The following is a 15109-nucleotide window of genomic DNA, read 5'->3' on the forward strand; positions in this document are numbered from 1 at the left end:
GGATGAAATAAACCATTTCTAGGGGTCATTTTAAACTAGCAGTGAGATGTGAGTTTTCAGTTCATGTTGTAGACCTCAATGTGAATTTTGTATGCATTTTAATATTTCCCACAATGATCCACAAGGGGGGCGGGGGAGGGGTAATGACAGATTTGAATAGATGTACCATAATATAGGGTAATTACTGAAAAACCACAATTCCTGAAAAACTAATTATATTCACTTCAGTACTATGATCATTTGCCAAAATTGGATTTTTTATATTTTGTAGATATATGATCAGGGTTTAAGAAAAATCATATGGCATTCAAATATTTTTCCCACTTTAGAAAATATACACTTTTAAAAATTTCACCTTTTTGGCTATTTCGTAAAACTTCGTATATAGACCTGGGGTGGTGTTCTCGAAGCTATCTTTGGATTAGGACGTGTCCTAAGTCTATCTTATGACAAGTCTTTGTCCTAAGTCGTGTTCTCGAAGCTCTCTTAACTTATGATATATCTCATTTTTCGTTCTAACTTTAGGACACCCAACAAGGTGTCTTAAGAGCATCCTATCTTCATCCTAGTGTAATAAAGTTTGGATTTCGCTTTTTGCTCATTATTTTACGTGAAAATGAACATGAAATGAAACGCACCATCGGTTATTAACTCGTACACAAAGAAAAGGTGCATGATTTTAAACTTTGAACTTCGTGTTTCACGATACGAATATACTAAAAATTTAATTCTCTTTTCAAAACAAATTGTTTTTATATATAATTACATTGGTAATTATGCAATTTATTCTGTACATGTTATTATAAAATTCGTAAACAATTTTATTAAATGTTTTCGTCATTAATAAATGTTTTATCAACAAATATCTTTAAAGATTTAAAATTTCGACTTAGGATATGTTTAGGACGTCCTAACATAAGATTCGTCTGAGATAGCTTCGAGACACAACTTAAGAGTGTCCTAAGTTGATCTTAAGGTTCCACTAAAGTCAAAATATAGGACACTTCATAAACATCTAAACTTTGCCTGTATTTTTCAACCTATAAGGAATAAAGTCATTAACTATGAGAACATATGTTCATTTAAATATACTTTACATATACACATTGTGTAAATTGTATATAAACTTGAAATTGTTATGTTGTGGCCAAACCGGTTCTTGGGGTGAAGACTAAATTTTCAAAAAAATCTGCAGGCCTGCAAGACGACTTAATTTGCTTAAAATTGGTATGGACGAATACTGTTACATGTAATGCAGGGCAAGCGGATGCTGATTTTTTATAAAATGTATTGATTTTCGAATTTCAGTTAATTTCATGTATCTAAGTGAACGAATATCGAAGGTACAATACAGAAATTGGACAAATATGCCATTAAAACATATGTATGTGACAAATCAGCATCCGCTTGCCCTGCATTACATGTAACAGTATTCGTCCATACCAATTTTAAGCAAATTAAGTCGTCTTGCAGGCCTGCAGATTTTTTTGAAAATTTAGTGTTCACCCCAAGAACCGGTTTGGCCACAATATAACAATTTCAAGTTTATTTACAATTTACACAATGTGTATATGTAAAGTATGTTTAAATGAACACATGTTCTCATAGTTTATGACTTTATTCATTATAGGTTGAAAAATACAGGCAAAGTTTAGATTTTTATGAAGTGTCCTATATTTTGACTTTAGTGAAACCTTAAGTCCGTCCTAAAATTGGTCTTATCTATGACTTAGGATGAATCTTAGGATACTTTCGAGAACACCACCCCAGGGGCCTGTTTATCGAAGCTCTCTTAGGATTAGGACGTGTCCTAAGACCAACTTAGGACACATCTTAGTCCTAAATGGGTTTATCAAACATGTCGCAACTTAGGAAAATCCTAGGAATTGTCCTAACTTTGGGATACCAATTTAGGTGTCTTAAGATGGTCTTAGGATGGTCCTTACTTTAGGATACATTCAAATTTAGTCTTTTGTTCATTCATTTTCACGCGTATTATTTTTAAAGCAGTAATAAAAATAGTTGAAATTCTCCGTAATGATATGAATAATGCACGAGATTTGCCTTTGAACTGTTAAATAATGTGACATTTCGAATTCAACTCACTCAAAAACATGTTATGATTTTTACGTACTATAGTATTATATATCTTGTTTACAGTTAGTTTGTTATTTTTTTATTTTTTGTGTCATGTTTTGTTTCACACAGTTTAAATGTACAATTATTTTACAAAAAATATTTATTACCTTTAATTTAAAACTACATGATATAAGTTATTAGATTCTAATTAACCATATTTGAAATAAAATTATTGATAAAATACATCTTTGACATCATAATTAGTTTTTTTTCATATTTCGTTTGTATTTTCTTTTCCGCTAATACTTAGGACATCAGTTAGGACGTCCTAGCTAAGATATTCCAAAGATAGCTTCGATGTGCATGCTGAGACGTGTCGTAAGTCGGTCCTAACTTTATCCTAACTTCAGTCCTAAGAAATTCTTAGGACCGATCTTAGGACAGTTTCGATAAACAGGCCCCTGGGGTGGTGTTCTCGAAGCTATCTTAGGATTAGGACGTGTCTTAAGTCTATCTTATGACAAGTCTTTGTCATAAGTCGTGTTCTCGAAGCTCTCTTAACTTATGATTTATCTCATTTTTCGTCCTAACTTTAGGACACCCAACAAGGTGTCCTAAGAGCATCCTATCTTCATCCTAGTGTAATTACGTTTGGATTTCGCTTTTTGCTCATTATTTTACGTGAAAATGAACATGAAATGAAACGCACCATCGGTTATTAAGGTTCATCATAACCTTTTGGCTAAAATGGCCGTATTTACACCCCAAATTTTACTCTGAGTACAGACTAACCTATACACCTGCAACAGTTTTAAGGGATGGCAGGAAATAGATATATAAATTTTAAATGCATTTTATGTTTCAGAAAATTATTAACTTTTCTAGATTTTGCTATCCATTTTTTTTCGTTTCTGCAGAAGGTGCAAAAAATTTCTATTAAAGTAGTGAAAACGATTGAGAAGCTCCCCTCATATAATCAATGTTTTGAGTAGTTTTGATTTAAATGGACAACAGACACCTGTAAACAATAGGTGATTTAACAGGTTTAAACTGTGTAACTGAGTGGACCGTATCAAATGAAACTCGAGTGTTTGTTTATTTTGCTATCTTCTGCAGACTGGAAAAAAAATGCACATCAAAATGCAGGTAAGTTTTTCTTATTCTGAAACGTAGACTTCATATAACTTTTATATATCTAGTTCCTGCCATGCCTTAAAACTTTCCTGAATGTACCAGTTTGTCTGTACTCATAGTAATTTTTGAGGTGTAAACACGGCCATATTTTTCAATTCCTTATGATGAACCTTAACTCGTATATAAAGAAAAGGTGCATGATTTTAATCTTTGAACTTCGTGTTTCACGATACGATTATACTAAAAATTTAATTCTCTTTTCAAAACAAATTGTTTTCCAGTTTAAATAACAATCTTTTTTTTTTTATATAATTACATTGGTAATTATGCAATTTGTTCTGTACATGTTATTATAAAATTCGTAAACAATTTTATTAAATATTTTTGGCTTTAATAAATGTTTTATCAACAAATATCTTAAACGATTTAAAATTTCGACTTAGGATATGTTTAGGACGTCCTAACATAAGATTCGTCTGAGATAGCTTCGAGACACAACTTAAGAGTGTCCTAAGTTGATCTTAAGTCCGTCCTAAAATTGGTCTTATTTATGACATAGGACGAATCTTAGGATACTTTCGAGAACACCACCCCAGAATTCGCAAATATAGGATTTTTTTTTACCTCAGGTATTAACATAGTTTGACAGTTTAAATACAGTATTACAACATTATCTTACCAATTAAACAGTTACATGATGATAAACACTGATATTTGTCAGCTAAAATTGCTGAAATTGACTAATTTTCTGCGTTATTTTGACCAAAAACGGTTATTTGTAGATGGCGCTTCATACAGAGACAACCATTAAATATTTTTTTTAAATATTTTGCACAAAGAGTAATTGTCATGAAGGTATCATGTATGCAAAATTTCAGGTCAACATGATAACATTTGCATTTGGAGCCTATTGCATGGTTTTCTGGTAGACTTGGCTCTATAAGTGTATAATATATCTTATTGAATTAATAATTAAGATATCTTATAAAGTATATAAGCTATCTTTTAAAGTTGATAAGATATCTTATAAGGAGTAGATTGTATAAAATATCTTGTATATTATATGAGATATCTTGTATATCATATTAGATATCTCATATATTATATATGAGAGAGAGATTTTATATATCATTTGAAATATCTGATATATTATATGAGCTATCTTGAAGTTAAAATAAATAGTAAAACGGCTTGCCATATATACTCATTGAATCTATTATCAGTAATAGACAGTACATCATCTATATATCGGAAAGCGATATTAAAAGAGTTAAAAAAAATCTTTTCTCCTGTCTGTACAAATCCATAAGAATACGAAAACAAATAGAATTGCCATTGCGAGCAAAGGCGGATGTCATACTGTTGTCAAGTTGCCAGACGACCTTGTCATTGCTAGGTTACCGTCAGCAATTTTGAAATAAAATGTATACTAAAAAAAACACAACTACCTACTGCTAAATACATGTAGTTCTGAGGATCATACAAATTGTTGACACCTTCTTTGTATATTGAATATCATGGTTGTATGCTCAGGAATACTAGAATTATATACAAAAAACATAAAAAAAAATACTGTTGACCAGTGTTTATAGTAAACGAGACCATCTTGGACCATCCCCTTATTAAAAAGCACAACTTTATATAATGGTTTACATTATGCCATAATTCCATAAAGATGAATTTGTCTATCCTTTTCCGAGAACTTGTCGGGACAATAAAAATATGGGGAAAAAGAAAAGAAAAAAAACCCCAATAACAGTATGCCCCCTCGCCCTTTGAAAGGGATAACATAGAACTCCCTATATCAGATGCAAGGTTATTAAACAATCGGGGATCCTATAGACAGACCCGGGGATCCTATTGAACGCACTATAGAATATGCGCGATTATTAAACAAAAGGGGATCATATAGACCGCCAAGGTATAAACAATAAGGGATTCTATAGACAGACCCGGGGATCCTATAGAACGCACTATAGAATATGCGCGATTTTAAACAAAAGAAGATCCTACAGACCGCCCAGGGGATCGTATAGAACAACCTGTTATAGATACATGATGAACAACCAACAGGGGATCCTATAGAGACAGCCCAGGGAATCGTATAGAACAACCTGTTTTAGATACATTATGAACAAACAACAGGGGATCCTATAGACAGTCCCGGGGATCCTTTAGAACGCCCTATAGCAGATACACAATTATTAAACCACAAGGGATCCCGAAGAACGCCTATGGGAGCATATATATAACGCCCTCTTATAAATACATGATGAACAACCAACAGGGGATCCTATAGACAGCCCAGGGGATCCTATAGAACAACCTGTTATATATTCATGATTAACAACCAACAGGTGATCCTATAGACCGCCCCGGGCAACCTATAGAACGCCCTATAGCAGATACACGATTATAACACAACAGGTGATCATATAGACCCAACATGGAATCCCATAGAACGCTCTTTAGTAGATAAATCTAGTGAATATATGATAACCAAACAATGGGATCCCATATACCGCCCAGGGAATCCTATAGAACGCCCTATACAGATACACAACTATTAAACCACAGGGTATCATATCGACCGCCCATGAGAGCATATATATAACGCCCTCTAATAGATACATGATGAAAAAACTACAGGGCTCCTATAGACCGAACCTGGGATTTTATGGAACACCCTCTAGAAGAAACATGATGAACAAACAACAGAGGATCCTATGGACCGACCCAGTGATCCCAAAGAATGCCTATAGCAGATGCGCGATTATTAAACAATACGAAGTACTATAGACCGCCCAGGGGATCCTATAGAACAAACTTTTATAGATTCATGATTAACAACCAACAGGGGATCCTATAGACCGCCCCGGGGAACCTATAGAACGCTCTATAGCAAATACATAATTATAACACAACAGGTGATCCTATAGACCCAACATGGGTCCCATAGAACGCTCTCTAGTAGATAAATCTAGTGAATACATGATAACCAAACAATGGGATCCTATAGAACGCATTATACAGATACACAACTATTAAACCACAGGGGATCATATCAACCGCCCATGGGAGCATATATATATATATAACGCCCTCTAATAGATACATGATAAACAAACAACAGGGCTCCTATATAGACCGACCCTGGGATTTTATAAAACACCCTCTGAAAGAAACATGTTAAACAAACAAAAGGGATCATATTCACCGACCTGGGGATCCTATAGAACAACCTGTTATAGATACATGATGCACAAACAACAGGGGATCCTATAGATCGCCCCAAGGATCCAATAGAACGCCATATATCAGATACACAATTATTAAACCACAAGGGATCTTATAGAACGCCCTCTAATAGATACACGATGAACAAACAACAGGGCTCCTATAGACCGACCCTGGGATTTTATGGAACACCTTCTAGAAGAAACATGTTGACGAAAAGAATTCTCTATAGCATATGCACGATTATTACACCGCAGGTGATCCTATAGACCCAACAAGGGTTTCCATAGAACGCTCTCTAGTAGATACATCTAGTAGATATATGATAATCAAACAACGGGATTGATTCTATATAGAACGCCCTATAGCAGATACACAACTGTTAAACCACAGGTGATCCTATAGACCACCCAGGGGATCATATATAACGCCCTCTAATAGATATATGATAAACATACAACAGGGCTCCTGAAGACCGACCCTTGGATGTTATAGAACACCCTCTCGAAGAAACATGTTGAACACACAACAGGGGATCCTATGGAACGACCCGGGGATCCCATTCATTCATTCATTCATATCTTTATTTCCTCTATTAAGAGATTCAATTAACAAAAGTTTTCAAAACATGATAATAACACAATATAATATTACAGTATGTACAATAACAAAATAAAGTTCTGTTCTTATATATATGATCTGATAATGAACCAGAATACTCAATTTTAGGCTTATTAATTAAATGCAATTGCAACATGTCTCATAGCACTAAAGAACTTGTCAAAAAAGCCCAAAAAGCTTTATTTGGGTTGAAAGCTTACACAAAGTCTTTGAATAATTTACCAGTCAAAGTTGCATGCCACCTCTTTGATTCCCTCATTAAACCAATAATGATATACAACTCCGAAGTTACATATTTAGACACATATGATATATCTCTTTTTAGAGTAAAAAACAGAGCTTTAAATTCTGGAAAAGCAGTAGATATTTTCAGTTTTGCAGAAAAAAGTCCAATTTGCAGTTTTGTAAATTAATTTTACTAGGAACTAGAAAGAATGCATCTAATCTTGCAACTAGAGCTGAATTGGGGAGACTTCCTATAGAATTTAATATTAAAACACAAACTTTATTACATTTAAAGCGATTTGAATGCTGTAAGTTAAATCCTCTTTTGAAAGAAGCTTTCATGCTTAGTAAAAACTTAGACTCAGAAGGAGTATACTCCTGGTTTACCTATGTTAAAAATATTTTAAGTGAACTTAATTTAGATATAGCACAAATTCAACAAAATACTAGTTCAGACAAAAAAATAAATAATTCATTTGAAGTTTATATAAAAAACAAGCTCTAAAAACTACTTTGACAATTTGATACATGATAAGATGCAAAACATCGATGAAAAAAGTAAAATTTATTTATATAAGAATCTTAAACAAAAATTATGTTTTGAAGACTATTTAAGAACATCAAACTTTAATCATAGAAAATTAATAACAAAACTAAGAATTATATATAGTGACCATAATTTAAATATAGAAAAAGGCAGACATACTATAACATTCCTAGAGAGCAGAGATTATGCCTTAAACGTAAAACATTAGAAAACGAAAAACATTTTATATTACATTGTAAATTAAATATGGAACTAAGAAATAACTTTTTTAACAATTTGTATTTTATTTTTTCTGTTAAAGATTTATCTGATCAAGAAAAGTTGATTTTTATACTCAATCCATCAACACCATCACAAGTAAATAAATTGACATCAAAAGGTCATTAGCACTGAGGACAGGACTTGACTTAACTTGACTTAATCCACTTCGTCCCAAGGGGGACATAGGGCGACTACAGTTTCTCTCCATTTCTTCCTGTCCATGGCTATTCGTTTTGTTTCTTTCCTGGTCATCCCAATTTTACTCAGCCGGGTTGTTAGTCCCCTGCGCCAGGTGTTTTTTGGCCTTCCCCTTTTTCGATGTCCTTGGGGGTTCCATTCTAGGGCTTGCTTGGTAATGTGCGTGTCTTTCTTTCTTAGGGTATGCCCGATCCACTTCCACTTTCTTGCTCTTATGGTCTGGGTTGTTGGCTGTTGTTTGGTTCTTCTCCATAGCTCATTGTTGGATATTTTGTTTGGCCATCTGATGTTGAGGATGTTTCTCAAACATTTATTGACAAAAGTCTGGATAGATTTGATGGATGCAGCTGTTTCTCTCCAGGTTTCTGATCCGTATAAGAGTACAGATTTGACATTGGTGGTAAATATCCTTAACTTAGTGCTAGTTCTTAAAGCATTACTCCTCCAAACAGGTTTAAGCATGGAAAATACCTGTTGTGCTTTCTTTTTTCTTGCCGATATGTCTTCGTCTGTGCCTCCTGTTGTACTGACAATACTTCCCAGATAGGTGAATTGTTGAACATCTTCAACAGTAGAGTCGCCGATCTTAAGACAATCTTGCTGGTTTGTATTTAGCCTCATTTATTTAGTTTTCTGTGCGTTGATGTATAGGCCTGTTTGTTTTGCTACTGTTTCAAGACTTTTGGTCTGATGTTGTGCATCTTGAAAGCGATGGGATAGTGCACAGATGTCATCAGCAAATTCGAGATCTTCAAGTCGTGTTGTGAGGGTCCATCCAATGCCTTTTGGATCTTTGTAGGCTGATTTACCAACCCAGTTAACTACTATTAGGAAAAAGAGAGGAGAGAGAAGACAACCTTGACGTACCCCAGTTGTAACAGGGAATGATTCGGTCATAGTTCCACCATGTATAACTCGACAGGAAAATTGGTCGTAAAGCAGTTTTATCATTTTGATGAACTTTTGCGGGATTCCATAGTGTGCCAGAATGTCCCATAAAACCTGATGGTCAATGCTATCAAAAGCTCTCTGGAAATCTACAAAATTTAGGTAAAGTGTCGTCTGCCATTCTATTGTCTGTTCGATACTAGTAATAATTCTCAATGTGGCTATTTGGTCTACACATGATCTTTCTTGTCTAAAGCCAGCTTGTTCATCTATAAGTATCTTGTCCACTTCATTTTTCATTCTGCTAAGGATGGTGCTGCAGAGCAGTTTACTAGGTACGGACAATAAAATGATACCTCTCCAGTTTTTGCAAAGTGACTTGTAACCTTTCTTAGGGATTTTTACCAAAAGTCCTTTACTCCAATCATCTGGTATTTCTTCTTCTTCCCATATCTTATTTAGAAGTTGTAACAGGCTAAGGACAGGTGTATCATCCAAGACTTTTATAGCTTCTGGTGGTATGTTATCAATGCCGCCTGCTTTTCCATTTTTTAGACTTTTGATAGCTTTGTTGATTTCAGTTTTTGTTATTTTGCTGGTTTTGATGTTTAATATTGGACCATTTTGTAATTCAGGTGGATCTGTAGGTGGGGGCCTGTTGAGAACCTGCTCGAAATGTTCTTTCCACCTTTCAAGTTTATCTTCCAGTTTAGTGAGGTATTTTTGTTTTTATCTTTGATAGGTGTATCTGAAGTTGGTGGTTTACCGCTTAATTGCTTTGTAATGTTGTATAGGGTTTTGGTGTCTCCCTTGCTACAGGCGGCTTCTGCTTCTTTGGCTAGTTGTTCTACAAAGTTCCTTTTATCTTGTTTGCAACTTTTCTTCACCTCTTTATCTTTATTGTTGTACTGTTCTTGTGTCTGCTTTTTCTGCTGTCTAGTTATAGCAGTTAGAACTTTTTCTTTCACTTGTCTTCTTTCGTTGACAATTTTCCAGGTATTTTCTGACATCCATTGCTTGCGGTTTTGTTGGAGATAGCCGACAGTTTCTTCACATGCTAGAACAATAGAATCTCTGGTCATTTCCCATGCTGTGTTGATGCTAGTTTCTTCATCATGTAGATTTTCAAGTACACCAAATTTGTTTTGCAGCAGAATGTGGTAGTCTTGAACAGCTTTAGGGTCTTTGAAAAGATCAACATTAAATTTCTTCCTCCTGGATTTTGCTTTTTTTGTTGAAAGTAGTTTTAGTTGTATCTTTGCAATGATTAGGTGGTGATCTGATGCTATATCTGCTCCTCTCTTGTTTCGTACATCTTGTAGAGATGACCTCCATCTTTGGGATATAGCAATATGGTCTATCTGATTTTCTGTCACTCCAATCGGCGAAACCCAAGTAACTTTGTGGCAGTTTTTATAGGGGAAGAGTGTACCACCTATTACTAGACTGTTTACAGCACAAAAATCAGCAAAGATTTCACCGTTCTCGTTCATTTCACCGATTCCATTTGGTCCCATTTCTCTATCTCTCCTTTCCTGTCCTTACCCACTTTTGCATTGAGGTCTCCTAGTAGCATGAGGATGTCTCGTTTAGGCACAGAATTTGCAGTGGTCTGCAGAGAGTTGTAAAAGTCATCTTTCTCTTCTTCGTCTGCATTATTTGTTGGTGAGTAAACCTGGATTATGGTTGTTTTCTGAAATTTTGTGTCAAACCTGGCAGTGATTATTCTAGAAGACACATGATTCCATTCTAAGAGAGACTGCTTTGCCTTTTTAGTAAGCATACATCCAACACCTTTGTCATGAGTGTCAGTGGCGTTTTTGTTACCAGAGTGGATGATGGTATGACCAGTGTTTAACGTTGTCATGCCAGATGTATTCCATCTTACTTCACTGAGTCCTAAAATTTCAATACTGTATCTGTCCATTTCTTTGGCTGTCTGCAAGCTCTTTCCACTTTGATACAGTGTTCGTACATTCCAAGTCCCAATTTTAGTTGGATACTTAGGTGATAACAACTTCATCGGCCTTCGCGTCATATGTTGTCCTCGTGGTTTTGATTTTGTGGTTACCTCTATCTCAAGCCGTTGACGAGTAAGAGGGTTTTCTTCTGTAGTCGTTTCTGTAACGTAATATTTTTTACAAGTTAGGGGTGTTGGCCCTAAGCTAAACTTTCTACGTGAAGGGGCAGGTTGTTCTGTAGGGGTTTTCCATCCCTTAGACGATTGCTGTTGCTAACGAGTTCCATCTACCCGGATTTTCTGTTTGGATTAACTTCCATAGCCTTCGACTATTCCCAAGTTACCCACAAGGCAGTGGGGCATTTAACCCATAGCTGGGGCAAGGTTGATGAGAGCCAGGGCGTGTCCACACGCCGGTGGGCCTGCACTCTGCATCTCTAAGGCCCTTGCTGCTCTGAGATCCCTTGCAAATTAGCCTGAGATACTGGACCCCAGTATCCGTGTATTACCGCGAGGAGAAATTGCAAGTCTTGATGGTGTAGAGGCTTTGTACCAGCAGGAGAGGCTGACGCACTCGGCTCTCTTTTCGTCCACAAAGTGGACTAGCTAATGGTGGATGTTAAGTCTATGACCACACCACACTAGACGCATATCACCATCCTATGTACAAACACACCAATACACTGAGGACAGGGACACTGGAATATTTACTGTAAATGAATGATTGTGTATATATGTGTGAAATATAGTTATATTGTTTATAATATTTTGTATGTCAAAAACTTAATGTTTAAAGTTTATATGACAATAAATATTTGAATTTGAATTTGAATTTATAATTTGTGTCTATTCGTGCAAATAATGGAACAGTAAATGGGGAAGAATAAAAAGAAAGAAATAGACTACAATATACTCCGCTTTGAGTGAAAGCCAATTTCTATTGATTTCCGCAAATCTTTTATTTCGAAAAGTGTCAAGCTATAAATATCCAGCAATTCTCATCCTGCAATTGCGTTATATATATATATAGATTCTTACATTGATACCAGTGGATTATTGGATTTATCCAATCGAGATAGTTAAATTATCAATTTTAAAGTTCGAGCCGCCTCGGCGAGTACTTTAAAATTTATAATTTAACTATCGAGATTGGATAAATCCGATAATCCACGAGTAACTATGTAAGAATCTGTTTCTCTAATGATTAAAAAGACATTTTCTTTTTTTGTTTACCGAAAATCCCCTTCGAGTGCCTTTCACATTGCACGAAGTTGTCAATTTCATTAACACCTGTTATCATATTTTGGTTCATCCAGTCAGCCAAAAAGGTCATGACCCTTAAAATCATCCAATGATCTACTGAGATCACCAGCAACCACACGTTGATTAAATTTTTTTATACAATGGGTTCGAAAAGGGATAAATTTCCATAGAATTAGAGAAATATATATATCTTTATTCTGACAAACCTTCGTAAATACAATGGTATACAGAAGTTACATGTTATAAATAACACAGTTATAAATTAGAGAAAACATAATATTTACACTATTTACAAATACATGTATAAGTTGAGTTTAGCCAGGAGAACACACACATGAATTAATATGCCTTATAAATGTACATAGCTTTTTTAAATATGATTGTTTTTTCATATTCATTATTTCCTTAAATTTAATTATATTTGGATAATCAATATACTTTTTAGCGATATACTTTTGTCTTTCTATAGCCATAAATTTACACTTCATTACATAGTGGAATTCATCTCCAAGATCTTTTAAGTCACATAGTTCGCATATTCTTTTATCTCTCTGAATTTTTTTCCATCTTCCACTTTCTATAGGTAATCTGTGGTTAATGAGTCTAAATTGACACAAAGTATAAATATCACGGGGTTCCAAAATGTCTAAATACTTTTCGAATCCGAAAAGTTCCTTAAAAGGGCGATAATTTAATGTTTTTGAGCTCGTTTGAATATCTGAGTACCATGTTTGTTTAAATTGATCTTGGAGAGATGTTCTTACAACAGTCTTTAACCAAATTTCATTTACACAAGTTTGAGATAACCATACATAAGATAAACCAGTTTCATTAAGGATAAATTCTATACATTTCATCCAATAAAGTTTAACATTATTTCCATGATATAAACTAAACATTAATTTGTATGCAATTGCTGATAATTTACTGGGTTTGCTAAAAATCAGTTTCGCCCAGTATGAAATCATGCGAACCTTGATATCTAAACTAATAGGATAACGTCCTAATTCTCCATATATAACACAATTCGGGGTAGAAGATTTAAGATGTAGTAGAAGTTTACAAAATTTCAAATGAACCCTTTCTAATATATCATTATTTCCAAATCCCCAAATTTCACAGCCAAAAAAAAAAAAAGTTCGAAAAAAATACTTGGATGACAATTTTATTTTTATTTAAAATCATGGTTTTTGAATTGTTTTGTTTAAAAAAATAGATAAAAATAAATATAAAGTTTTTTTATATCCAATTCGCATTTCTAACTTTAGTTTTCAAATTCCTATCTCATCTTCACAAATTTATAACTAGCATTTACAATTAGAAAAATCGTGAAGATTCACATAGAGTTATATATTTTAACAGTCTCAGATATGATTCGTATTTATGTATGTTTAACAATTTCTTGTGAAAGCTTTCTTAAAGGCCCAAAATTTCGTTCGAAACACGTAAAAAAACAGATTCTATAAAATAAACATTGGGGTACCCACTTTCCGACTCCGGCATTGTTTTTGTAATTTTTTATATTTTTTATTGCTAGGGATTAGAAACTCGGCTCTAATAGACGGGTACTGGATAACACTACAACGGGAGGGTACAGATTTTTTTGGGTAAGCGTTCTTATAGGCCGAACATTTCGGCCGAGACTAGGAATTAAAGCCAAATCGTCTCAGGGGACACTAACTTTCAAACCAATTGTCTATGTAGTTCTTTATGTCTAGGGATTTTAGACTTTTATTCAATGCTTTTATTATATATAGTAAGACATCGGGATAGTGAAGAATTTCTGGGGTAAATTATCATAAAGGCCCAAAATTTCGTTTAAAACACGGAAATAATGCTCTGAGGGATACGATTGCCATAGTTTTCATTGACACATGTATAGCAGTTCTGCCAAATTTTCATTAAGCAAATGCGGGAGATTTGGCCAAAATTGAAAAGATCAAAGAGGAAAAAAATAGATCCAAGGATACTGCCGCAAAAAAGCATGAACATGCATGAGTCTCAAGCATTTTTGGCAACCCTGGTACAGCTGGATAGTATTATTTTCAAAATTAATTCAACTGCACATGCAAAATGTAATAATCTGAATAGTCATTCAACTTTAAAAACAGCCAATCCCGGTTACAAGTGTATGAGCCATGTACTTATTGTGTTTTATCGGATTATAATTATCCCGTACCATAGTAAACTCGTACCACTAAAAAAAAACTTGTACCAATGCAAACTCGTACCACTGCTAACTCGTACCAACTTATTTAAATGCATTTAAATGGTGTTTAATGATGAATATATATGATATACGTTACTTTCACTCAATACCTCTTAAGTCTGTAAAATGTATATAATTTGAAAGTACAATGAACAATTTGTAGCTAATGTTCCTTGTCTATTGGATAAAAAATACTGTGGCAGATGTAGATTATTAAAGTATTAACTGAGTTTCACCCGAAGAAAATATTAATTTTTCATGAATAAATCTTAGCAGTTAGTCAAAATGATTGCCAAAATTATTTTTACTGTTTATAAATAACAATGAAATGTAACTGAATTTTCCCGCCAAAAAAGCACTTGGCTTTCAACAATTGTAAACATAGCATTCAATTTGTGATTATGGGCTTTTTATCTGCTCGTGTGAATAGAGAACTGAGGCAATAGCGCCGCTGACTGACCTAAGAGGGGCCGCTCCAGTCATGCTT

The 15109-nt window shown here is 34.3% G+C and overlaps 2 protein-coding genes across 2 annotated transcripts; both read right to left on the reverse strand.

The window, feature by feature from the left end:
• Positions 1–8260: 8260 nt before the first annotated feature.
• LOC134710521 (uncharacterized) lies at positions 8261–8923 on the reverse strand. The gene has a single exon (XM_063570892.1). It carries the CDS (start codon positions 8921–8923, stop codon positions 8261–8263), a length of 663 nt encoding a protein of 220 aa, XP_063426962.1.
• A 1756-nt stretch (positions 8924–10679) lies between these two features.
• Positions 10680–11213, reverse strand: LOC134710522 (craniofacial development protein 2-like). Its single transcript, XM_063570893.1, has one exon. The coding sequence runs from the start codon at positions 11211–11213 to the stop codon at positions 10680–10682; it is 534 nt and encodes a 177-aa protein (XP_063426963.1).
• Between the last annotated feature and the right edge of the window lie 3896 nt (positions 11214–15109).

Source organism: Mytilus trossulus, chromosome 3, assembly GCF_036588685.1.
Source record: "Mytilus trossulus isolate FHL-02 chromosome 3, PNRI_Mtr1.1.1.hap1, whole genome shotgun sequence".
Lineage (NCBI taxonomy): Eukaryota > Metazoa > Mollusca > Bivalvia > Mytilida > Mytilidae > Mytilus > Mytilus trossulus.